The 25696-nt window shown below is 47.2% G+C and overlaps 1 protein-coding gene across 1 annotated transcript; it reads right to left on the bottom strand.

Moving 5' to 3' along the window:
• Positions 1-4067: 4067 nt before the first annotated feature.
• Positions 4068-22369, bottom strand: LOC311239424 (kelch-like protein 10; the record flags this gene model as incomplete). Its single annotated transcript, XM_084327728.1, has 6 exons — positions 4068-4142; positions 15343-15492; positions 15697-16159; positions 16699-16712; positions 20132-20618; positions 22362-22369. The coding sequence occupies 6 exons, from the start codon at positions 22367-22369 to the stop codon at positions 4068-4070; spliced, it is 1197 nt and encodes a 398-aa protein (XP_084183854.1).
• Between the last annotated feature and the right edge of the window lie 3327 nt (positions 22370-25696).

The following is a 25696-nucleotide window of genomic DNA, read 5'->3' as shown; positions in this document are numbered from 1 at the left end:
TAAACCAGCTAGCAGTACATTGCAATAGTCGAGGCGAGATATGACTCTTGAATGCAGGAGGAGTTGGGTGGCTCCTTCTCAAAGTGTTCATGAGGAATCTGCAGGTGCTGGTTGTTTTAGGCGATATGAGCAGAGACGTTCAGCCAGTCGTCAAGGACAACACCTAGGTTCTTGGAAGTTGGAGATGGAGCCACAGGTGAGGGGCTGATACAGTGCCTCTTCATAATACTTGGTAGGAGTGGTCGCCGGTGTATAATGACAGCCATGCCAGACAGTGCAGATTCTGTCGAAGGCTGGTGACAGGTGAATCAGGACAGAGGAGAGGCTTTTCGCTCTTGCAGTTGCAGGTTGTAGTCAGGAATGGGAGGATGTCTTGTGCTATGGTCTGGAGGAGTGGGGAGGGTATCGGGTCCAGCTGGCATGTAGTGGGACCAGGGCTGCCTGGGAGAAATGCGAGGCCCTGTGCGAGATTTAAACGCGAGGCCCCCCCCCCCCCCCCCCGCCAAAGGTAAAAAAAGATGTGACTGAAGATCCTTGACTAGGTACAGACTCAGCGAGCACAGCCTAGCCATCGAGAAAGGCCGCCATAGGCAGACTGTGTGTGTTAGAAAGAGAGAGAGAGAGAGAGAGAGAGAGAGAGAGAGAGATAGTATGTGTGTTTGTGTGTTAGAGAGAGAGAGCATGTCTGTGTGTCATGTGTGTGTGTGTGTGTTAGAGAGAGAGCATGTATGAGAGAGAGATAAGCAAAGATGAGCCCCTAAAGGATATTCAACTTTTAATGGAAGAACAAAACAGAAGGAAAAGATAACTTCACAAAGGCAACATGAATATACATAGATCCAAAAGGACAAAGATCAACACTTAAATCCAAAGAGAAGAGGGTCTATACCAGAGAAAACAAAGTAGCAAGGAGCCAATGGCCGACATCAGCTAAATAGGCTAGCCAGGTACTGACACCAGGCCACACACAGCTTTGGCCAACGCTACCCAAGCTACACAAACGACCAAGACAATTCACACACAGCACATGTCGTATCTCCAAATGTTGTGAAGTAACATATGTTTTGCCTGGAAAAAAACATCGTTATTAACAAAACATTCGGGAGGGGAAGGAAGGAAGAGTGGGGTAATGTCCAATGGACATCTTACCTGCACCAAGGAACGCAGGGCGAAAGGCAGCAACACAGGTCTCCACGTTGACAAAAGGCCTCTCGCTGGCGGGACAAAAAGAAGCTATGGCCGGGGCCTTGTCATGGTGCAGGCCCGACTACATCTTCTGTCAAAGATGATGTCGTAGTCAGAGTGCCAGGGCCCCCTGCTATTCTCACGGCTAATGTCAATGGTCGTAGCACAAGCTAACAGCTAACTCTAGGCTAACTGATAGCATCAAACTAACGTTCCCAGCCGAGCGCAGCCGGCAGCTAACGTCGTAGCTGATTGATTGATTGATTGAATTGATTGATTGATTGATTGATTGATTGATTGATTGATTGATTGATTGATTGATTGATTGATTGAAAACTTTATTAACAGTTTGCAGAATGGGTACAGTACAGTACAGCTCAATACATACAATTGTTAAGGGGATGCAGACCAGAGAAAGACTTTCGTCTTGTTTACATCAGGGTCCCCCATTTTCAATTCATCGTAACATATATGACATACATGACATACAGATAGACAGTACTGCTACATCTATACATTTATGACATACCAGATTTGCAATTACAGTACTGTTTGTGATACAAAAAGAGTCCAGAAAAAATTTAAATAAAAAATATATACATTTGACGTAGAAACTGTACATTGGAGTGGGTAGGTGGGGGTGGGGGGGGCTGTACATTGGAGGTGGGGGGGGGTTGGGTAGGAGTGGGGGGGGGGGGTTGGGTAGGAGGGGTGGGTGGGGGACACTGTACAACTGTACAAACAAAACTGTAAATTGGATTATTGACAAGACCATACTTGGTAATTTACTGTACATTGGAGGGGGTTGTGTTCGGACATTTACAGGGGCAAGTTTCGAGTTGCAGTCTCCCTTAGGTATTTTTTGAGAGTGTTTTTGAAAGTGGGTAGTGATTCACATTCCTTTACAGCTTTGGGTAGGGCGTTCCACATTGATGTGGCATAATTGCGAAACGTATTTAGTCCCTTGTTTGAGCCGAATCTGGGTTTAACATGATTTGTGGAGCTCCCTCTGGTGTTGTGATCGTGGTATTCACTGACCTTTGGGAAGTATTTTGTCATGTACATGGGTACCTTGGTCCTGTAGTGTATCTTGTAGACCAGGCCCATTGCAAGTTGCTGTACTCTGTTGTCTACTCTAAGCCATCCTAGGTTGTCAAAGTGGGCAGGGGTGAGGTGGGTTCTAGGAGTAAGGTCAAGCAGTAGTCTGACCAGTTTGTTTTGAGATGTTTGTAATTTTGTTTTTAGCGCCTTTGAGGTGCTTTGGTACCATGAGGTGCAAGCATAGTCGTAGTACCCTTGAATGAGTGCTCCTGCTAGAGTCTTCAGGGTATTCTTGTTTACCAGTGAGGAGATCCGGTACAAGAATCGAGTTCGTTGGTTGACTTTTTTTATTACATTGGATGCCATTTTGTCACAGGAAAGATTTGCCTCTAGGATGGAACCCAGGTAGGTAATATCTTCTTTCCTTGTGACAATATTGTCACCCACTGTAACTGAGAAGCCGTCGGTCTTGCTGAGTTTGTTATTTGAACCGAAGAGAATGGACTCTGTTTTGCCCATGTGTAATGATAGTTTGTTATCAGCGAGCCATATGCAGATTTTGCCTAGTTCTGAGCTGAGGGTTTTTTCAACCTGTAACTTGTTCTTGTCAGAGACCAGCAGGGATGAGTCGTCCGCAAACAGGAACAAGTTGCAGTCACAAGCTGACGACATGTCATTTGCATAAATTAGGAACAGTAGCGGACCTAGTATGCTTCCGTGTGGAACACCAAAGCTTACTGTGAGGGGGGGGGATAGGGTACCGTTTACCTCCACCATCTGCTCTCTCCCCTCCAGGTAGGATTGCATCCAGCTCACTGATAGACTATCAAAACCAATAGCTTTTAGCTTGTCAATCAGAATGGTGTGATTGACAGTGTTGAAGGCCTTTTGTAGGTCCAGCATGACCATGCCGCAGTCATGGTCATGCTAAACAGCTAACTGGCTAACAGTTAGCTCAACCCAGCTATCGCTAACCATTAGCTAACGCAGAAGCAAGCTATGCGGCTACCACTGAAAAACTGTATGTGTTTTATGTTTATTTAGGATGTACAACGTGAGAAAAGCAATACAGGCCAACACTTCAGACAGCCGCTGTGTTTTCCTCTTCTCATACGAAGAGAGAAGGGAAAAAGAAGGCAATACACGTCCCACTACAGAGTGGTGTTTACCATAGCAGTGCCGGCAACAAGTCCCTCGCGGACTATAGCCGACTTGAGCATGGAGATATTCTCATAATGAAACACCAAGCTCACCTCCCTCGCACCAGGTGCCGACACCAGGCCACACACCGTTAGCTACTAGTACTACAACAGCTAGTCGGCCCGTTTGGCTCCCAAGAGAGAGAGAGAGAGAGAGATATCCACGGCGGGAATAGAATAGAGTGCATTAAAAACTCACCAAACGTCCAAGAGGATGGAGACAACCGCGTGGAGTTGACGAAGTTCATCTGCCGAACGACCATCCTCTTCATCTTGGCATAACAATGCTGCACGCGCTGTCTCTAGGTTAGCTAACGCTAGTTAGCCTTTAGCTAAGCTAGCTACTAGCCGACATCATCATGGCTATATCCCGACTGAACCACACGTTAGCACTCAATATTATAACGTAGCTAAAGCTAACTAGCTGTCCCTGTCTTTAGCCGGGATGGCTAGCCTGACTGAACTGTCTAACATGCAACAACTTTCATCTTCAGTCCATCTGCCGAACGCGAGGCCCTGTGCGACCGCACTGCTCGCACACCCCCTGAGGCGGCCCTGAGTGAGACTGTTCGACGTCACCAGTGTCAGAACTTCGGTATCTGTAAGAGGAGAGATGACAGAGTGAAAGATGAGGTTCCTGTTTCAGGACGTGGGTGGGGGTTGGGAGAAGCAGCTACCGAGGTTCTCTACCTTTTTCTTCAAGAAGGTGGCAAATGCCTCCACAGAGAGAGTGGAGGGAGAAGGGGGGAGTTACAACAAGAAAGATGGGAAATCAATCAATGAAGGAGAGAGATGCTATGTAATAATGAGCAACCACTCTATACATATAAAAAAAAGGGAGTGATGACTAAATAGTATTTAAAGTGTGTTATTCCACTCAGGAGCTGAGCACTGATGATCTCCAAGCAGCAAGTTCACAGCGAGAGGAGAGGAGAAAAGAGGAGAGATTATTATTTGTTTTAAACATTGATGGAGTTGACCAAGTGGGACGTCACTTTTGAGGCTGCTTAAAACCTCTTTAGCTGCGACAGCCCATATGTGGGACGTTTTTCTGACTTTTTGCAACCGGCACTTTGGCGACCCCTGAAGGCTTTATATACTCAGACCTCCTTACTATCGATGTTGGGTCGTTCTGAAATACACCTGCATATACCTGCCTTCCCCGTCGCTGTTCCTGTCTTTTTGCTCTCCAGGACCTTTTGTGGAGAACCGCTGTGGAGAACCTGGTTCCCCGTTCGGAGCTGCGCCTCGTTATCTGCCCGCTTTTCGCGTTGCGCTCTGGTGAGTTTTTGGAAACAGTCTTTTTGGATTATCAGTTTTTTGTGTGTTTGGTGAACACAGAAGAAATCACGTTTTTGTTTGTACTGGACTCACCTAATTTTTGTGTTAGATTAACACTGAAGATTACCGTATTGTTTTTCTCTGGACTCAGCTAACTTGTGTGTGGTACACCGAAGATCAAGTCACTTGGATTAATACTGGACCAGTCACCTCTCTGCCTCTGTGTGTTCGTTGGGCTAACTCTGATTTCTCTCTCTCTCCGTTTCCACCGGGAGTGAAAGCTGGGAGTATCTGCAGAGCCGCTTCAACGTCACTTGCCAATTCCTCACCACTACCTACTGGGAGTATCTGCAGAGCCGCTACATCGTCACATGCCAGATCCCCGTTTGTTCGATTGCTGTACTTCATCCATCTTGTGACTCTGTAAATAAATACGCCCTAGCTTTGGCTAACTCTGAACTTCCTCTCTGTGCCGTTGCGTTTGAGGTTGGTTACAAACCATAACAATCAAAGGAAATAGACTTGAGAATTAAGAGCTTTAACTATGGTTACCTGGAACAAAACAACAAGCCACCTGCATTGAAGTTAGTAGAGACCTCAAATGACTTGGGGTTAAATGCAATCCAATCTTGGTGTTTACTCCGCAATCTACCACTTATCTTTGGAGACTTGGTTTGTCCAAATGAGTAACACTGGTATTTGCTTCTGCTGTTGCTTCAAATAGCAGCTATTGTATTTTCTCCCAGGTTATCAACTGGCATTACTATTTATTTGAAACACTTGATTGCAGAGCACCACGGGTTATTCAAGCATTTGTTTCCCAACAGGAGGCTACTACCAAAGCATCATTTTATGGTGCACTATCCTACATGTATTCGTAAAATGTGACCACTTTTGCATGTCTGGTGCATGCGCTATGAAGCTAAGCATAATTTCTTTAAAAAACAACTAAAAAGCTTAAAAAATATAACTAAAACGTTGGCAATGAAACATAAGTCAAGTAGCATACAATTGGCAGACATTTGATCCCAACAGACTGGTGCTTGGTCCAAGTAAAATGGTAGCATTAAATGTGATGAACAGAGGCTGTGAGATAGCGGAGACTCTTCAGGTACTAAGTGACACCAAGGTGTTAAATGTTAGATGGGACAAACTCCATGGAAATATGTATCGTCCAGGTTTAGTTGTTTGTCTTAAAGTTCTTAGTGAGGTTCCAGTTTTTCACAAAATCCACTGTGTTGTTCTTAAAGATGAGAGGTTACTGTTGTTTACATTTGCACTACAAACAGTGTCTCTGGATGACCATTTTTATGCATTTAAAGTTGTGTGTACTACAGATGGACCTCATGTAGTTGATGTCAAAGGGCTTTTGTTTTACAAAGCATTCGATATACATTACAGATGTCATACAGTGATGACGATTCAAGCTCATTTATTGTTCCATACTGTTTCCAGTGATTTAAAAAAGGAAAAGAGAAAATCACTAAGCTCTTGAACTATTCCACTGGGGATGAACACTATTCGTTTTCTTTTATTTCTTTGGGGTGAACAGATGCTGTCACTTTACAGAGGCCAAAATGTAATAGTCTTATTTTATTTATGACCTTTTTTTCTATCGATCGCCCCTTGAAGTCATGATTTTAGTTTGTCGCATTCACACTGCTGTTATGTAAAAGTGTTTGCATCCCAAAGGATATGCCTGTTTCAAGCAAATAAAAGTGCATTGTTAAATACTGATTTCTGCTTTGACCCTGTTTATTTTAAATGTATTATTCCAGAGTAAATTATAATTTAATTCTATATTGAGTGAAATATGATATTGTATATTGAGTGAAATCTATTCTATATTGAGTGAACTACAACTCCATATTGAGAGAATTACAACTCTATATTGATTAAAATACCACTCTATATTGAGTGAAATATAACTTAAAATATCTCTATATTGAGTGAAATATAACTTTAAATATCTCTATATTGAGTGAAATATAACTCTATATTGAGTGAAATATAACTCTATTGAGTGAAATATAACTCTATATTGATTAAAATAACACTCCATATTGAGGGAATTATAACTCTATATTGAGGCAATTACTACTCTTATACAGAGTAAAATACAACTCTATTGATGGAATCACAACTCTATATGGAGTAAAATACAACTCTGTGTTGAGTGAAATGATGTTAGAGTTGTTTTTACTTTATGCTAAATGGAGCAAATTGGCATCTTGTGGAGTTAAATGTTAACACTAAATGGAGTAGAAATAACTCTGAAGAATTAACTCTGTGACAAGAGTAAATTTGACTATTTGGACTAGGACCAAATACTGGCTTTTTGGGAGTAAAATCTTACTCAATTTGAGTAAATTTTACTCTGCAAATTTTCCTGTGTACTACAGACCGCTGTCATTGTAAAGGATAGGTGATGCAATGCAGTAGAGACACTTTGGCTTCTACTCTGCTCCCTACCAGTAGTGTATATTGGGTCAGAGTCTCCTCCTCAGGGAGTTTCAGAGCCTCCTCTGAGTTTCAGAACCTTCCTCTCAGTGAGAGAGCCTCCTCAGAGAGTCTTAGTCCAATTGTTATGAACCTTTTTCAATTGTTTTACTCACGTTGTGGTCTCTCTGGGAAAATCGCTGTCTTCTCCTCTTACATAAAGAGCAGAATTGATGCGTTTGTTATTCCCAGGCTCGTTGTATGTGAGCCTGTGTCTGTGTCTCTAGACCGGCTCCCTGCTGCTCGTCCCAGACAGCAAGGGGAAACGTTGTGAGGATCTTTCTTGTTAGAAATTCGCCGTCGATGTTCTCGGGTTCTTTGCGGGCATATACGCTGTTTTATGAAATCAGCGTATGGTCTTACGAGACCGATCAGCGCTGGCCAAGGGTGTTTTTTCAATGATTGATATGCTTTGTGGGTCCGGCGCACCTTGGTTGCCCAACATCATAAAAACGGAATTTTTTATGCGGTCGGCTGGGAAAGAGATTTTTGTCTCTACCGAGCGCCAGTGCACTAGGTTAGACTCGACAGCTCATGTACATCTCCGGGGGGACATGACGGAGTAGATCAAAACATTGGCAGGGGGTTCTCACGCCCGTTGGGTGGGCCACCAGGAGTAGTGCGTTTGCGTACTGACCGTCTTAGTGGCGCCCTCTTAGGACTGGGGGCGGCGGCGTGGCTAGGGCACAGGACTGGTCCTGGTCACGCCGGACCGGATCAGTTTAACCCGTTGTCCACCGGGGCGCAGAGGGACTCTGTGCTTTTCCGGGGGGAAAATGCCAGGTCGGGCCGGACGTCACAGGGGTTGATGTCATGAATGTGTGTGTCATATAGATGCCACTACGAGTTGCCCTTAACAGTGGCGTGCATTGGTCCATACTGTGTTGTACCTTTTCGCACGATGTTAAGGGGTTGGTCCTTCTCCATTTGTTTTCACCCCTCCCTCCCTGCTAAATTAGGGATGGGAGGGGGCTGTCGGTGAGGTTGCTTCTGTTAACTCCTCTATGCCTCCCTGTGTAGGTCCCGGTCCTCCAGGCCCAGGTCGGGCCTTGCCCTCGTTGACCTGTTGGCCTGGGTTAACCCTTTTTAAACCTGAAACGCTTGAACTGCATTGTATAGCCTGTGTATACGCGCAGTTCTGTTTCTGGGGTTTCTTAGTGGGTTAAGGGAACAACCACTCTCTGTTAATAAACATAGGGGGGTGGTTGTCTCTCCGGTGTGTTGGTAGCAGAGTCGACTCTCAGGTTGAGCCCGGGTCTGACCTCGGCTGCCCGAGAGTATGCCCCCACATCTTTCATGATGTCTGCCAATTGTGTCAAACTCTTTCTCTGAACCTCGACCCTGCGGGATTAATAAATTGGCGGGTTCAGGGTTCGTGGAGATTGTGACATGGTGCACAGCATACCGAAACACCCTTTCCGCCAGGATACTGTTCTTACAGTAAGCCCTTAGGCGCCTGTCTAGTCCACAGTGCTCCGGGCACAGGTCGAGTTCTACTCTTGGGACCTGTCGGCCTGGATTGAGGGATCAACCTCATTGGAGGGTTGTCTCCCCGGCATGCCGGCTGGCCCCATGATATTGTGGGGGGGAAGCCTCCTTGGGAGCACTTCGGAGAAGCGTGCCAATGGGAGAATGGCCTTCACCTGGTTTAGGCCCTGTCCGATACGCTGGCGATGTGGGGGGTGGTGTCACTAGTGACCGTCTGGTCGGGTCTCGATGCCGCGGCCTTGTTGACCTCACCAGGCCCCTTTTTTCAGGGGGTCCTAGCCCCTGGGATGTGGCCTGGGGCTGGGACCTCCTCCGTGCCCCGCTGCTACGGCCTTGCCACGGGGTTGGGTTTTTTTGACCCGACCCCGCCATGTTGGGGGCTGTGACAGGGGTTTTTACTTCACGACCGCTCCCTGGTGGCATGTGGGATGTGCGTCCGAGTGGTTGCGGGCCCTTCTAAACAAAGGTAAGTCCCACGTTTGAGACGCTAAACCCTCTTCGCACAGTCGGGTCCGATCTCCCTCCCGTCCCTCGCTAGGTGGGGCGGGGGGGCCCGGATCCTCCCCGGTATTCTGATGGTTGTAGGGGACCTCAGCGGGTACATCTGTCGGGCCTCCGCTCAGCTCTTGTGTTCCAATAGAGCAGAGCGTAAGCTATATACGAAATATAACGAAGGTTATCCTATAACCCTAGTTATATGAGTAATAGCGAGCGCTCTGCTCTGACTCACTGAGGACCCCACGGTCTTCCGTTTCGGCGGTGAAAGACTGGGGAAGGAGCTAATAGTATGGCCATGACCCCGCTTATATAGGAGCGGATGTGGGAGTGGTCAGGCAGGTGGGCAGGTGTGTACATGTGGTGAAAAGTTTTCATGATAGAATATGATTAAAGGGATACTTCCAATAGAGCAGAGCGCTCGCTATTACTCATATAACTAGGGTTATAGGATAACCTTCGTTTCTATTTCAATTATGATTTTCCCACCTGTCATGAAAACAAGATAATTGAGATAAAACGATTATTGTGCCGCATGCCGTTTCCCAGCAGTTTTCAGTTGTTTCAGCTCGTGTCTAGCTGTGTGTTGGTGGAAGGCAGCTAAATGCAGGCAGATGCGTAAGTAGGTGTTTTGCAAACAAGTCCTGATCATCCTCAGATGCACAATTAACCATTCAGCGAGCTCTAGGAGACACAAAAGGTGACGACACAAGAGCTATATAATATACACAAGAAATTATTGAGCGGGTTCTTGCCCCCGAAGCTCAACGTTAAAAGAACATTAGCATGCAATGAATATTCCCTGTATTTACTTGGGGAGAGAAAAAAAAGCTGCCAGCTGTTTACTGCAACAGAGTCACCGTCTGTATCCCAATGGTTGTTCATAGAATTCCCAGGATACCCAGGCACAGGCCCAGATAAGCCACCGGGAGACTCGGGACAATTCCCCATGGACTGATTGCCTGATTTGGCCTGCGGTCATGGCCTGTGATCCAAACACAACACCAGACAAACACATTTTGTTCAGTCAAATCACATAGGCTATTAAGGATGTTAAGATAGGCTAAAAGGCAAGCCCCACATACTGTATGGCCTGCAGACTAAATTAGTGTATCTGTTAATTTTGTCCCGCTGCCTCTACTCATGGCAGCTCAACTGGCCCCACAAGACAGACACACCGTACTGCACAGCGTAGGCTACAGTGTGCTCTGCTGCTGCACATGTGTCGTGTTTTTAGTGAATAGATCAGTCCTGCTTCCATGGGCCACTGGAGGAGCTGAATACCATTATATTCAGTCTTCAACTGTAAGGTTACATTTATATATACTTTCACCTTCGCCTTGAAGTTCATCAGTCACCTATTCTTGATGTCTCAGGCTACATGGAGTCTCTCAAGTATAACATATTTGGTTGCAACTTGATCCTACGTTATCAAGTGAATTAGTGCAAATTCTATTATATTAATTAGTGAGTTAGAAAACAATGTCACAATGTAGGTTATATTGAATAGAGTGTGACTGTCAGCCCTTATGGAATCATGAGCTGTGGTGACTGGTGAGTATTCAACCCATGTGTGGAATGGAATAATACTATGGAATGAAGTGACCCTGTGACCTTTGTGGAATGGATAGTGCTGTTGACTATATGATTATGGTTTCCAGCTCTGTGTGTGTGTGTGTGTGTGTGTGTGTGTGTGTGTGTGTGTGTGTGTGTGTGTGTGTGTGTGTGTGTGTGTGTGTGTGTGTGTGTGTGTGTGTGTGTGTGTGTGTGTGTGTGTGTGTGTGTGTGTGTGTGTGTGTGTGTGTGTGTGTGTGTGTGTGTGTGTGTGTGTGTGTGTGTGTGTGTGTGTGTGTGTTTGTCAGGTGTCCAGTATCTCTCAGTGAGGAGAGATGGTAGCCTCCACATAGAGAGAGTGATCTGCAATCTGCTTAGGTTATGGGTGTAAGTACTCATGTTATGTGCATTACACAAACTAAAAACAGATATTGTCGGAATTACTAGAAGAAATAAACGTCACAACCACCTTTGGCTGATAGTCATTTATTAATTTCTTAGGATTTATTTTGGACTGGTCTAATAAATGTTTAAAGGAACACTCCAACATTTAACGAACTAAAAACAGATATTACATTACATTACACAAACTAAAAACTAGGGATGCTCGATATTGGCTTTTTTACACATACCGATATACCGATATTGTCCAACTCTTCATTTCCGATACCGATATCAACCGATATCAACCGATACCGATATATGCAGGGTTTCCCCCCCCCCCCCCAAAAACGGAATAATTTCAGGTAATTAACATTACATATCTCTTGTCGTGGAATTAACATTATGCATACTTTTGACAATACAAAAAATCAGAATGTGTTCTTACTTGCTTGCCTGGGTAAATAAAGGTTAAATAAAGGTCACCTCCGAAACATCACTAAACTCCGTTCCTCACTCACCCTGGCAGATTCAGAGAAACTCGTCCACGCTTTTGTTTCTTCCAGGCTGGACTATTGCAATGCACTCCTCATCGGGATCCCTAGTAAAAGCATTAAAAAACTGCAAACCATCCAGAATGTCGCTGCTAGGATCCTGATGAGGGTGCGCAAATATGATCACATCACCCCCACCCTGAGATCCCTTCACTGGCTGCCTGTGGAACACAGGATTGAGTACAAGGTCTCCCTCCTCACTCACCAGTGCGTACACGGTGGTGCCCCTGCCTATCTCAAGGAACTCCTCACCCCCCAGTCCTCCTCACGCTCCCTCCGCTCTGGCACAGCCTACCTCCTCAAAGCCCCCAGGACTAAGCTGCACACCATGGGCGATTAAGCCTTCTGCTCTGCCGCACCCAGACTATGGAATGCTCTGCCCATCCACCTGAGAGCACCACAATTCATTGTATACTTGTATGCTGTGACAATTAAAACTCTTGACTTGACTTGACTTGAATCCGTCGAGGCTTTTAAAAGGGGCCTAAAAACATTTCTTTTTAACAAGGCTTTTGCCTGAATTTTTCTTTTACTTTTATTTTTACTTCCATTCATTTTATTATTATTTTATTTTATTTTACTTTTATGTTCTTCCATTTCATTGGTTGTTTTATACATTTTAATTGTTTTTATTCATTTTAATTGTTTTATTCATTTAACTTTTTGTCTATATCTCCTGTAGCACTCTGAGATTCTCGCAAATATAAAGTGCGGTACAAATTGAATCTATTATTATTATTATTATTATTATTATTATTATTATTATTATTATTATTATTATTATTATTATTATTATTATTATTATTATTATTATTATTATTATTATTATTATTATTATTATTATTATTATTATTATTATTATTATTATTATTATTATTATTATTATTATTATTATTATTATATTATAAAGTATACAAATATATATATATATTTTTTTTTGAAAACCGATACCGATAATTTCCGATATCACTTTTTAATGCCAATATCGGCCGATAATATCGGTAGGCCGATAATATCGGACATCCCTACTAAAAACAGATATTGTCGGAATTACTAGAAGAAAGAAACGTCACCACCTTTGGCTGATAGTCATTTATTAATTTCTTAGGATTTCTTTTGGTCTAATACAGGTTTAAGGTTCTTAGATGAATCTCCCCGCTGTCTCCTCCTCCTCCTCTTCCTCCTCATCCTGCTCCTCCTCGTCCTCGTCCTCGTCCTCCTCCTCCTGCTCCTCCTCCTCTCCCTCCCCCTCCTCTTCCTCCTGTCTCCCAGTCACACAAGTCTCCCAGTCACACAAGTCTCCCAGTCACAAAAGTGTCCCAGTCACACAAGTCTCCCAGACACACAAGTCTCCCAGTCACACAAGTCTCCCAGTCACACAAGTGTCCCAGTCACACAAGTCTCCCAGACACACAAGTCTCCCAGTCACACAAGTCTCCCAGTCACAGTGTGACTGGGAGACTTGTGCAACTAGGAGAACATTTATGTATCTTCTTGTCTAACTCCAGGGAAGATGTTAAATAAGCTAATTTCCCAAAATGTTGGAGTGTTTGACGTCCCATAAAGTAAACATATTAGGTTAGTTATCTTAAACACAGTTTGCTGAATGGAGAGAAGACGATAGAAATTAGTTGCTGTCCACAAACATTATTTTATTTTATTTTCCTTTTATTTTCTGAGGCCCAGCGGAGAACAGGAGAGCAGCACAAAGGGATTAATCAATAATTAATAATGAATACATGGTTTATGGTTCTCTGGTCCATTAAAATATACTCACATATTCACACATGTCAATTGAAGAATGGTTTGGAGGAGGCTCAGACTTCCTGTCTGGCATCCTGAATTACTGGCTATTTGGCTATTTTATAACAAGCATGACCTCATACACTGTCACACTTGCCTGGCCAATCAGAGTGGCATTCAAACATTGTCTCTACCAATGAGGTGATTCTAGAAGCATTGTCTTCCTCCTTCAAATCTTCTTAATGCAGGCCAAGAGCCCCAATGTCCATATACAGTATGGGTGTAGTTGTCTTCATGCTCCAGGTCTGCTATGGCTGTCTTCACAGTAGGTGAAGGTGGCATCTGGCTTCTCACAGAGCCCCTCCTTTCTCCAGCGTTTGACATAATAAAGCATTTTCTCTTACACATCTCTTACATGTAGTGTTTCTCTCTGTATCCAGAATTAAACCAGTTATATTTCAAGGGTTCTAATGTAATATTAAGTATATTTAAAGCTACAGTTTGATACTAAACAACCCAGGTGGGTAAACATTTTACCTTGATCTGAATAACCTATAAATGTATAGTAATTAAATATGAATTACATGTTCTTATATGTATAGTATGAAATAAATTGGTCTATTATCTTATACTCAGTTGAAATAGTGAATACCCGGAATCTAATTTGAACACTCTTGTATAGAGAGAGAGAGAGAGAGAGAGAGAGAGAGAGAGAGAGAGAGAGAGAGAGAGAGAGAGAGAGAGAGAGAGAGAGAGAGAGAGAGAGAGAGAGAGATCACCCTTAGTTATTCTATGTCATGACAATATTAAGTTTGGTCTGATCCATGTCAACATTATCTCCTGTTTATTTAGTACTTTAAGGTTTAAGCTAATACTTTTAAATTAGTTTTCTATAGACAGTGGTTTTTCACAAAGAACATTTCTGTTCCTCTCTCCCAATAGCTGGTGGCTCCTTTCTGCATTTGTTGTAATGCTGGCAACTGTCACCCCAGATTGGGACGGGTGATTGCAAAAGCTGCTGCTGGCGGTTTTACGACGTGTAAACCAACCTATGCTGCCGGCTCACAGTTCCTGTTTTCTGTTGTTCCAGCCTGTTATCTTGGCATTCCAGCAGTCACAAAAGTTATACATTACTTGTTGAAGTTAAACAGTTTCAAGTCAATGGATACCACATGTTCCTTTAATGCCTCCTCCTCCTTCTCCCCCTCCTCCTCCTCCCCGTCCCCCCCCTCCTCCTCCTCCTCCTCCTCCTCCTCCTCCTCCTCCTCCTCCTCCTCCTCCTCATCCTCCTCCTCATCCTCCTCCTCATCATCCCCCTCCTCTTCCTCCTCTGCCTCCTCCTCTCCTCCTCCTCCTCCTCTTCCTCCTCCTCCTCCTCCTCCTCCTCCTCCTCCTCCTCCTCCTCCTCCTCCTCTTCCTCCCCCTCTTCCTCCTCCTCCTGCAGGGCGCCACGGGGAGCAGCGTACTGGCTCATGTTAGGCAGGCCATGCATTATGCAGCAGCTTAGGCCACTGCGCCGGATCTTCATGTCCTCGGCTACAGTCCAGCTGTCGCTGCTCTGGTCGTAGCGCTCCACGTTGGAGATGGTGGTGAAGCCATTGTAGCCTCCGACCACGAAGAGCAGGTCGTCCAGCACCCCGATGCCAAAGTCGCTGCGGGGGGTGAGCATGGTGGGCAGGGCACGCCAGGAGTCAGTCAAGGGGCTGTAGGCCTCTGCGCTACTCAGTTCGTTTCCACCATCAAACCCTCCCACCTGAGGACATGACACATGAGAGGAATGTTTTAGTGTGTGGTTAAGGCAGGCAGGCAGACACTGTGTTAATCCACTTAGGGAAATGAGGGTGTCACAGCAGCATTGCAAGTCAAATGATACATATCTATAAAATATCTAGTATAAAGCATTTGTCTCCGTGTGCACCTACCGCATAGACTTGTCCTCCGTACGCAGCCACTCCCACTCCTCTACGCCTGCTGCTCATGGGGGCGATCAGAGTCCACTGGTCAGTGTCTGGGATGTAGCACTCAGCTGTGAACAGAAACTCCGTCCCGTTGAAGCCACCACAGATGTAAACCTGTAATAAGAAAGAATATTCTAATTTAGTTTATATATTCCATTTTATTTCATTCTACTTTAATTGTCTGTTAATGTTGATGCACCAAAGGACCCAGACACATTTTTGTTTGTGCAAGCTTACTTGGCAATAAAGACATTTATGATTTCTGATCTAACATTCCTTGGGTTCATCTACCACCTTGTGTCCCTCAGTTCCACCCACCTTGTCGTGGAGAGCTGCGGCCCCGGCGAAGCTCCTGTGCTCCAGCATGGGTGAGATCAGTGTCCACTGGTTGGTTTCAGGCTTGTAGCGCTCGGCAGTGTTCAGGTCCACGTGTCCGTCGTACCCTCCCATGGCGTAGATACAGCCGTCCAACGCGACCACACTGACGTTAAAGCGGCGTGAGTGCATGGGAGCCACCTGCAGCCAGTTGCGAGTGACGGGGTTGAACCTGCACACACTGCTGAGATCCTCTATGCCGTCACAGCCACCGACGCAGTAGACCAGACCGTGGAGATAAGCAGTGCCGTGGTCGGTCCGGGGACTCTCCGGCTCAACGCTCACATCCATCCATCCACCAGCTCGGATATCGTAAGCCTCCATGACAATACTGCCGTGACTCCAGCCTCCGATGGCCAATAGGACCTCCTGGGGCAGGCGTGGGCGGGTCAGGGGGTTTGGGAGCCTGTCGGAACCAGGGGGGTTCAGGACCCTGAGGATGAGCGGCCTGCAGTCGTGGCTGTCCCTCACCACAGGGTTGTTCTGGACATTGTTCAGGAAGTAGTCAGGCCTAATCAAGCCCATGCGAACCTGGGAAGAGACAAGCAGACAGCGGGCACAACTTAGACAGCGGTTGTAGACGGTTTCACTGGAATTCTGTTTCTAGGGAACAGTTTGGACCCAAATGTTTGAGAACCACTGTATTGATTGTTTGATTGATTGAAAACTTTATTAACAGATTGCAGAATGGGTAGAATACAGTACAGCTCAATACAGGGTCCCCCATTTTCAATTCATCAAGACATGTATGACATACATGACATACAGATATACAGTGATACACTGGCGTAGCGGAGGCCCCCACCCCCCCCCGCGGTGCGGGGGAGCCCCGGAGCATAGGGGGCCCCGCCCCCACTGTAGGCTATCCTTTTAGATTTCATAATGCGGGAACAGGGCGCAGAGGGCGAGGCTCCCCTCCCTGCTATGTTGCTAGGCACCCCGTACCTGTCATGTGTACGCTGTAGTACAACAGTGTATCATTATACAAAGACGTGGACCTCTTACAAGCGACAGCAATGCTTGGTAACGCAACCAATACACTTGCCCAACTCCGAGGAGAGTTTGATGGCTTAAAAGCGCACGCGCAAGACCTGGCATCCTCATGGTGTGTCCACAGTCTCTTCAAAGACAGATGCGCAAGGCGCACAAAGAGGCACTTTTCAGAGCTTTGTGAGGACCAGCGGCTCCAAGGCAGGGGAGCATTTTAGAGTGGCGGTATTTTACGCAAATATCGATATTGTCGTTGCCCAACTAAAAAAATGAATTTGTTGGAATGAGCGAAGTTGCACAGCGATGTTCTTTTCTGCTTCCCCGCAAACATTTGCCCGCAACAGACGAGGATCTGTCTGACAGTCCGCAAGTGCTTTATCAGGCCATATAAAGGCCATATAAAGACGACCTGTCAGCCGAGTTTCCTTTTCAGATCCTGTCCCTCCGTAATGCTCTTAAGTTTCAAGTTTCTTTAATAGTTGTCATACAGAAGTACAGAATACTTTCATACAAAATGCTTCTTACTGTTACGCTCCAGAGACTGTGCTAGACAAGATAGTATCAAATAACATAGTATAGCATGTAATTTAGAAGAAGAAAATGAGGTCACAGTGTTCGGTATAGACATATGTACAATGTTCTGAGTTACCATATAATATACAATACTATGCAGTGTACTAATGTACAGTACTATATAGTGCAAGGCAGAAATGGGATGAGGTACAATTTAGGTACAATTTACAGTAAGGTGTACGAGTTGTAGTGCAATCCTTCATCAATAAATATAAAGTATGGGGAGTGGGTGCTACAGTGTGTTTGTTTAAAGTGGGTGTGTGCTATAAAGTGTGTGGAGTGGGTGCTACAGTGTGTTTGTTTAAAGTGAGTGTGTGCGTGTGGATGTGTGTGCTATGTGCGTTTGGTGGTTGTTGTTGTGTAGTGTTCATTGTTCGTTTAGCAGCCTGATGGCCTGGGGATAGAAGCTTCTTCTGAGTCTTTCTGTGCTCGCCTTGAGACTCCGGTATCGCTTGCCTGACCGCAGCAGTTCAAAGAGGCAGTTGTTCGGGTGACTGGAGTCTTTAATGATTCTCTTAGCCTTGCCCTTGCAACGCTTGTTGTAAATGTTCTGGAGGGTGGGGAGCCCCCCTCCAATTGTGCGTTCGGCTGAACGTGTCATTCTTTGTAGTCTGCTTCGGTCTTGTGCAGTGCTATTCCCAAACCAGGAGGTGATGTTGCCGGTCAAGATGCTCTCTATTGTACATGAGTAGAAGTTCTTAAGGATCTTCTGACTGACTTGGAACTTCCTTAGGCGCCTGAGGAAGTAGAGGCGTTGTCGTGCCTTCTTCACAACACTGTCAATGTGTGTGGTCCATGTCAAGTCCTCGGATATGTAGGCTCCGAGGTACTTAAAGCTGTTGACTCTCTCAACCGGTGCCCCGTCGATGCTGAGGGGGCTGTAGTCCTTGACCCCCGACCTCCTGAAGTCCACAATCATCTCCTTTGTTTTGCTGACGTTCAGGGAGAGGCTGTTTTCCTGGCACCATCCCGCCAGGACCTTGACCTCTTCCAGGTAGGCCCTCTCGTCGTTGGCAGAGATCAGGCCCACCACCACTGTGTCGTCAGCAAATTTGATGATTGTATTGCTACTCCGCTGAGCCACACAGTCGTGTGTGTACAGGGAGTAGAGGAGGGGTCTCAGAACACAGCCCTGGGGGGCCCCTATGTTGAGGGTGATGGATGAGGAGGTGCAGTTGCCTGCTCTCACCACCTGGGGTCTGCCAGTCAGGAAGTCCAAGACCCACTGGCAGAGGTCATAGTTCAAGCCCAGGTCCCTGAGCTTGGCTATGAGTATGGAGGGGACTATGGTATTGAATGCCGAGCTGTAGTCGATGAATAGCATTCTCACATAGTTCCCCTGCCTCTTGTCCAGGTGTGATGCTGCTGTGTGCAGCACATGGGCTATGGCGTCCTCCGTGGACCTGTTGAGGCGGTATGCAAATTGCAGGGGGTCCATGTTGATGGGGAGGGAGGAGCAGATGTAGCCCTTTACTAGCTTCTCAAAGCACTTCATGGCTATGGAGGTGAGAGCTACAGGGCGGTAGTCGTTGAGGCAAGCAGGCTTGGATTTTTTGGGTACAGGGATAATAGTGGACTTCTTCAGGCAGGTGGGGATGACAGCCTGTTCTAAGGACAGGTTAAATATGCCAGTGAATACTGGGGCCAGTTGGTCGGCACAGACTTTTAGGACGCGGCCGGGGATGCCGTCCGGACCTGCTGCCTTCCTGATATTCACTTTTTTAAAGGTCCGCCTCACCTCATGCTCTGTTACCCTGAACACTGTGCCTCCATCAGCAGCCGACCCCTCCCCCCCCATTGCCGTGGCTTGTGAGCTGGTGTTGTTATTACCAGCATCAAACCTCGCATAGAAGGTATTGAGGTCATTTGCTAAGGAGATGTCACTGTTCAGTTTGAGGGAGGCGCCTTTGTAGTCTGTCATCGTTTTGAGCCCCTGCCACATAGCTCTAGAGTCAGCTTGTTCAAACTGGAGTTCTTAGGCCTACTATAAAGAAAATTGAGCGTGGAACAATCAAAGACCTCATTGAAAATCAGTCCATTTTGCCAAGTATCCCCGATGTTGCCACAGCACTGAAATAGTTTTTAAATATACTGTGACTGTTGCCAGTGCTGAGAGATCTTTCTCAAAACTTTAATTAATAAAGACCTATTTGAGGAGCACATGTTGCAAGAGAGACTGTCTGGGTTAGCAGTCCTTAGTATTGAGAGCCGACGTGCACGCAGTATAGATTTAAAGACTGTTATACCGGACTTTGCACAGAAGAATGCCAGGAGACGCGCTCGAATAAAATAATAGGCCTACAAAGCAGCTCCTGATTGCATCCTCTATGTAGCCTATAGGATGTGTTTTGTTTGTTTGTTTTTTGTAGGCTACTTTTCTTTTATACAGAATGTTATATATGTGAACTGTTCCGTTGTGTGAACTCCAATGATAGGCTATAACATTCTACAATATACCTTCATGTTACAAAAAATACACAGCCATGTGTTTGTATTTGTCAATGATGTTTAAATCAGATGTATATTATTATACAGTTCCTACTGACCTTACTGTTTAAATCAGATGTATATTCTACAGAAAGTTCCTACTGACCCTATACTGTTTAAATCAGATGAATCTTTATACAGAAAGTTCCTACTGACCTTTACTGTTTACAAAGATGCCTGAAAAAATAAACATTTAAAAAAGTGGCCGCGATGTCTATCCCATGTCACTATATTATTGATTTAGGGAAGGGGGTGGGGCCCCATTGTCCGACCTGCGGGGGAGCCCCGACATATTGCGCAATGCCACTGAAGTAATACAATTAGTTACCTTGGGCAGCAGCAAAGGGACGTGTGTTTTACGCTCCTCACGGGAGTGGTCGATCCAACGGAGGATGGCCTCGAACACTGTCTCCTCTTTCTTCACGTTCAGGTCATCCCTCTCGATGATGTCCACCAGTTGCTGCAGGGACAGCTCCACAAACTCCTGTGAGACGTGCAGCATCTCCTCAAAGTGGCACACGATGAAGAGATGGGCCTTGCGCCTCAGGTCAGGGCAGCAGTAGATGTCCGCAAACCTCCAGATGCCGACACAGTTTTCCAGAGACAGCTGGCCCTCTTGGAAGTCAGAGCACGCTCCTACTATGCCAGTGACGAGAAGCTGGTCTGCAGCCACCAGAAGCTCTTCCACGTTCTCTGCTGTCACCGGCACAAAGCGTGTGTAGGCGTACTCTATGATGAGCTGCATCATACCCGGGGACACCCCAGGGATACTGTAGACTGGTTTCTCTGAGTCGCTCCAGCAAGTGAAGAGGGTTCTGTGGGATGCAGAATATAGAGATATCTGATGAGTAAACAGTAAGCAACATTCTGTCCTGTGTACTAATATATTTTCACTGTAGAAGTATAGGGTCTTAGCACAGTAGAAGTATACTATTTTGTTTACAGTAGACGTACAGTATAGTATCTGTTTACAGTAGAAGTACAGTATAGGGTATTTTCACAGAAGCATACAGTATTTTCACAGTAGTAGTATAGTATATTTTCATAGTATAAGTACAGTATAGTATTTGTTTACAGTAGCAGTACATTATAGTGTTATTCTACAGGAGAAGTACAGTATAGGGTCTTAGCCCAGTCAAAGTAAATGATTCAAATCAAATTAATTCATTGAAGCGTCTAGATCAGTGGTTCTCAACTGGTGGGTCACGACCCAAAAGTGGGTCGCAGGGCCATTTTGAGTCGGTTGCAGATGTGTGTGTACATATTTTTTTATTTTATTTTAATGCTGCGCTTTTATTTTGAAGGACATACGTTTCACATGATGCAGCGCACATGCAGTAGCCATTTTCTGCCAGCGTTGTCATGTTATACTGTTACATATTTCATACAGTTGTAGTGGCTACTGGGACATAATTCACGCTATCCTAGCCTTAGGTGGTGTTGACTACATCTCCCGTGATCCTTAGCGGGGGATGACGTAGTTAAAGTGAGACGAATGAAAGATGAATGTCAGTGTTGTTGTGCGACAGTAGAGTGCGTATTAAAATAGTATTATTGCATCGGAACACGACTCCGTTTTCACTATTATTACCTGCATTCCTACATTGGTGACCCTGACGTTTCTCCTGGACGTATTTCGGAGATTACATTGAACATGCCTGATGAACAACAGAACGCGGATCGCGGCACTTTGAACGCCGTTTCACTCAAGCTGCCGGAGTTTTGGGAGCGGAGCGCCAACGCTTGGTTTGCACAGGCTGAAGCCCAATTCGCTCTGAGGGACATTACCGCGGACGCCACAAAGTACTACTATGTGGTAGCAGCCCTGACGAACTCAACTGCGGCGAGAGTGGTGAGTTTGCTGGAAAACCCACCTACACACGACAAATATATGGCTATAAAAACACACCTGAAGGAGGCTTTCGGTCTGTCTGAATCTGACCGTGCTCGCCAGCTTCTCTCTCTACCTGGATTGGGTGACTCAAAGCCCTCTGAATTGATGGATCACATGTTAGCTCTGCTGGGGGACCATGGGCCATGTTTTCTATTTAAGGAGCTTTTCTTGCAACAACTGCCAGACTATGTGCGTTTACCTATGGCTAATTCCATCAAAACTGACTTTCGCCAGCTAGCTAGGGAAGCGGATGTATTTTTCTCAGCTGGGAAGAGAGGTGTGGCAGCATCAGCCTACACCGTTGATGAGCAGGGGTTCCAGCCACTCTCTATCTCTGCCGCGGCTATGCCCCGCCGGGTGAGGCCGTCGGGGTTGTGTTTTTACCACGCAAAGTTTGGGAACAAAGCTAAAAAGTGTTTGCCACCTTGTAACTACAGGGGGTCGGGAAACGCACTGGCTGCCACTCATTAGCAGCCGTGAGTGTTGGCCATCCTGTAGGCTTGCTGTACGTCACCGACTCACTCTCCGGCCGCCGTTTTTTATGTGACACGGGTGCCCAGGTGAGCGTGTTGCCGGCGTCCACTCAGGATTTTCACTCAGCGAGACGGGGCCCTGCCCTTGAAGCTGCCAATGGCAGTGCGATCCCTACATTTGGCAAACGCACCGTGGCATTGTGTTTTGCTGACCAGCGTTTCAGCTGGGATTTTGTGTTGGCCAAGGTGTCTACTCCCCTCCTAGGTGCTGACTTTCTCTGCGCCAACAGTCTCTTGGTAGACGTGGGGAATCGCCGGCTCGTCAATGCTGAGACTTTTGGCTCCTTAGCATGTGAGCGCAGTGACACGGCCACAATGACACTGTCCAGCGCCGTCGCACCCACTGATGATTTCTCCCGCCTCCTGTTGGAGTTCTCGGACATCACAACACCCACCTTCTCGTCCGCGGCCACTAAGCATGGAGTCGTGCATTACATCTCCACGGAGGGCCCGCCAGTACATGCTAGGGCTCGTCGTCTCGACCCACACAAGCTCACCATCGCTAGGAATGAGTTTGCCTCCATGGAGGCACTGGGCATCGTTCGTCGGTCCGACAGTCCTTGGGCCTCGCCGCTCCATCTCGTTCCAAAGGCCAACGGCGGCTGGCGTCCGTGTGGCGACTACCGGCGCCTTAATGACGCCACTACACCTGATCGTTACCCGGTTCCACACATACAAGATTTTCAGCCCACCTGGCTGGAGCGTCTGTTTTTTCAAAGGTGGATCTGGTGAGAGGATACCACCAGGTGCCGGTTAGCCCTCAGGACATTCCCAAGACGGCAGTTATAACCCCATTCGGGCTCTTTGAATTTTTGAGGATGCCTTTTGGCCTCAAAAATGCGGCTCAGACCTTTCAGAGGTTAATGGACGCCATGCTGCGCAACCTGTCTTTCGTGTTCGTCTACCTAGACGATATCCTGGTAGCCAGCACGTCCAAGGCGGAACACCTGACACACCTCCGACTCCTCTTCAGTCGCCTCAGAGAGCATGGATTAATCATCAACCCAGCAAAGTGTCAGTTTGGTCTGCCTGCCATGGACTTCCTTGGCCACCACATCACTACTGCTGGAGCGGTCCCATTACCAGTAAAGGTGGAAGCGGTGCTGCGCCTCCCACGCCCTACCACGGTTAGGGCCTTGCAGGAGTTCCTGGGGATGGTGAATTTCTACCATCGGTTCATCCCTCAGGCTGCCCACCTAATGCACCCCCTGTATGGGGCTCTCAAGGGCAAGACTCCCAAGCATGCCATCGCCTGGTCCGACGACATGTCAAAGGCGTTCTCGGATACCAAGGAGGCCCTTGCGAGTGCAACCATGCTGACGCACCCCGTGCCTGAGGCTCCCGTGGCATTGACAACTGATGCCTCGGATTATGCCGTTGGAGGCGTATATGAACAGTTGGTCGAGGGCATTTGGCAACCCCTGGCGTTCTTCAGCCGACAGCTCCGTTCTAGCGAACAGAAGTACAGCACCTTTGACCGTGAGCTCCTCGCCCTGTATTTGGCGGTCAGACATTTCCGTTTCCTGCTGGAGGCTCGCCCTTTCACTGTTTTTGTAGACCACAAACCATTAATTTTTGCTATGTCGAAGGTGTCTGAACCGTGGTCTGCCAGGCAACAGCGCCATCTGGCTTTCATCTCTGAGTTCACCACTGACATCCAGCATGTGGCGGGGAAGGACAACCCCGTGGCTGACTGCCTCTCGCGGGCCGCCATTGGTGCTGTCCACCTGGGAATTGATTACGCCCGTATGGCTGCGGATCAGGTTTCAGACCCAGACATCCAGGCATGCAGGACGGCGGTTACTGGCCTCCAGTTGGCGGACGTCCCCTTCGTTGATGATGGCACGACACTGCTATGTGATATATCTATGGCGCAGCCAAGGCCAGTTGTTCCACGGGCATGGAGACGACAAGTTTTCGACGCTATCCATGGCCTTTCGCACCCGGGCAGGAAACCATCACAGCGCCTAATGGCAGCAAAATTCGTCTGGCCCAGGATGAAGGTTGACATTGGAGGTTGGGTCAAGACCTGCATGGCATGCCAACGCGCGAAGGTCCATCGACATGTTAAAGCCCCGTTGGAGCGGTTTGATGTGCCTGAGAGGCGTTGTCTGGCCCAGGATGAAGGTTGACATTGGAGGTTGGGTCAAGACCTGCATGGCATGCCAACGCGCGAAGGTCCATCGACATGTTAAAGCCCCGTTGGAGCGGTTTGATGTGCCTGAGAGGCGTTTTGACCACATCAACGTGGATCTGGTGGGACCCCTTCCTCCCTCCAGGGGGTACACTCACCTTCTGACGATGGTGGACAGGACCACCCGTTGGCCGGAGGCTGTCCCACTCACTGCGACTACTACAGCTGACGTGGCTCGCGCATTCATCGGTACCTGGGTCACCCGGTTCGGTGTTCCCTCTGATCTGTCCTCTGACCGAGGGGCCCAATTCACTTCCGCGTTATGGACTTCCATTACCCAGCAGTTGGGTGTCTCCCTCCACCGCACTACGTCTTACCATCCACAGGCCAATGGCCTGTGTGAACGTTTTCACCGGTCGATGAAAGCTGCTCTCAAGGCCGATCTCCGAGGCGACACCTGGGTCGACAGACTTCCTTGGGTGATGCTGGGGCTCCGTACTGCACCTAAGGAGGACCTTTTTTCATCTTCAGCTGAGCTGGTAAACGGCCAACCCCTCCGTGTCCCAGGGGATTTTCTTCCCTGTGTTACGGCCTCCTGGTCAGCACTGGAACAGCGGGATGCTCTGCTGGACAAGGCCAAGGCTTTCTTGCCCATCCCCACCTCGTGCCACGGCGTTCCAAGGGTGCATGTCCCGCCTGATCTGCAAGCAGCGGGGTACGTGTTTATCCGCTGCGACGCCCATCGAGGCCCCCTACAGCCACCCTACGATGGTCCTTACCGGGTTGTGAAGGCAGGCGATAAGACCTTCGTCGTTGACATGGGGGGGAGGGAAGAACGGATCTCGGTGGATCGCCTGAAGCCTGCTCATCTGGATTTGGACCGCCCCATTGAGTTGGCCCAACCGCCCCGCCGCGGTCGGCCCCCTGGTAGGGCAGTCCCGACGCCTACTCTAGCTACGGCGGACCCCCGGACCTGCCGTCCGAGGCCTGTTCAGGGCCAGCCTACTGCTTTACCACTGCCTCGGGTTCCTGTGCCTGCCCAGGGGTACCGGAGTCGTTTTGGGCGGGTCGTCAGAGCCCCTGGACGTTTTTTGGGGCCAGTTCTTGTGAATTCTGGGGGGACGTGTGTAGTGGCTACTGGGACATAATTCATGCTATCCTAGCCTTAGGTGGTGTTGACTACATCTCCCGTGATCCTTAGCGGGGGATGACGTAGTTAAAGTGAGACGAATGAAAGATGAATGTCAGTGTTGTTGTGCGACAGTAGAGTGCGTATTAAAATAGTATTATTGCATCGGAACACGACTCCGTTTTCACTATTATTACCTGCAT

This window comes from Notolepis coatsorum, assembly GCF_963971535.1.
Source record: "Notolepis coatsorum genome assembly, chromosome: 13".
Lineage (NCBI taxonomy): Eukaryota > Metazoa > Chordata > Actinopteri > Aulopiformes > Paralepididae > Notolepis > Notolepis coatsorum.
Note: the sequence above shows the minus strand (reverse complement) of the source record. Positions and strands in the feature narration are given on the sequence as shown.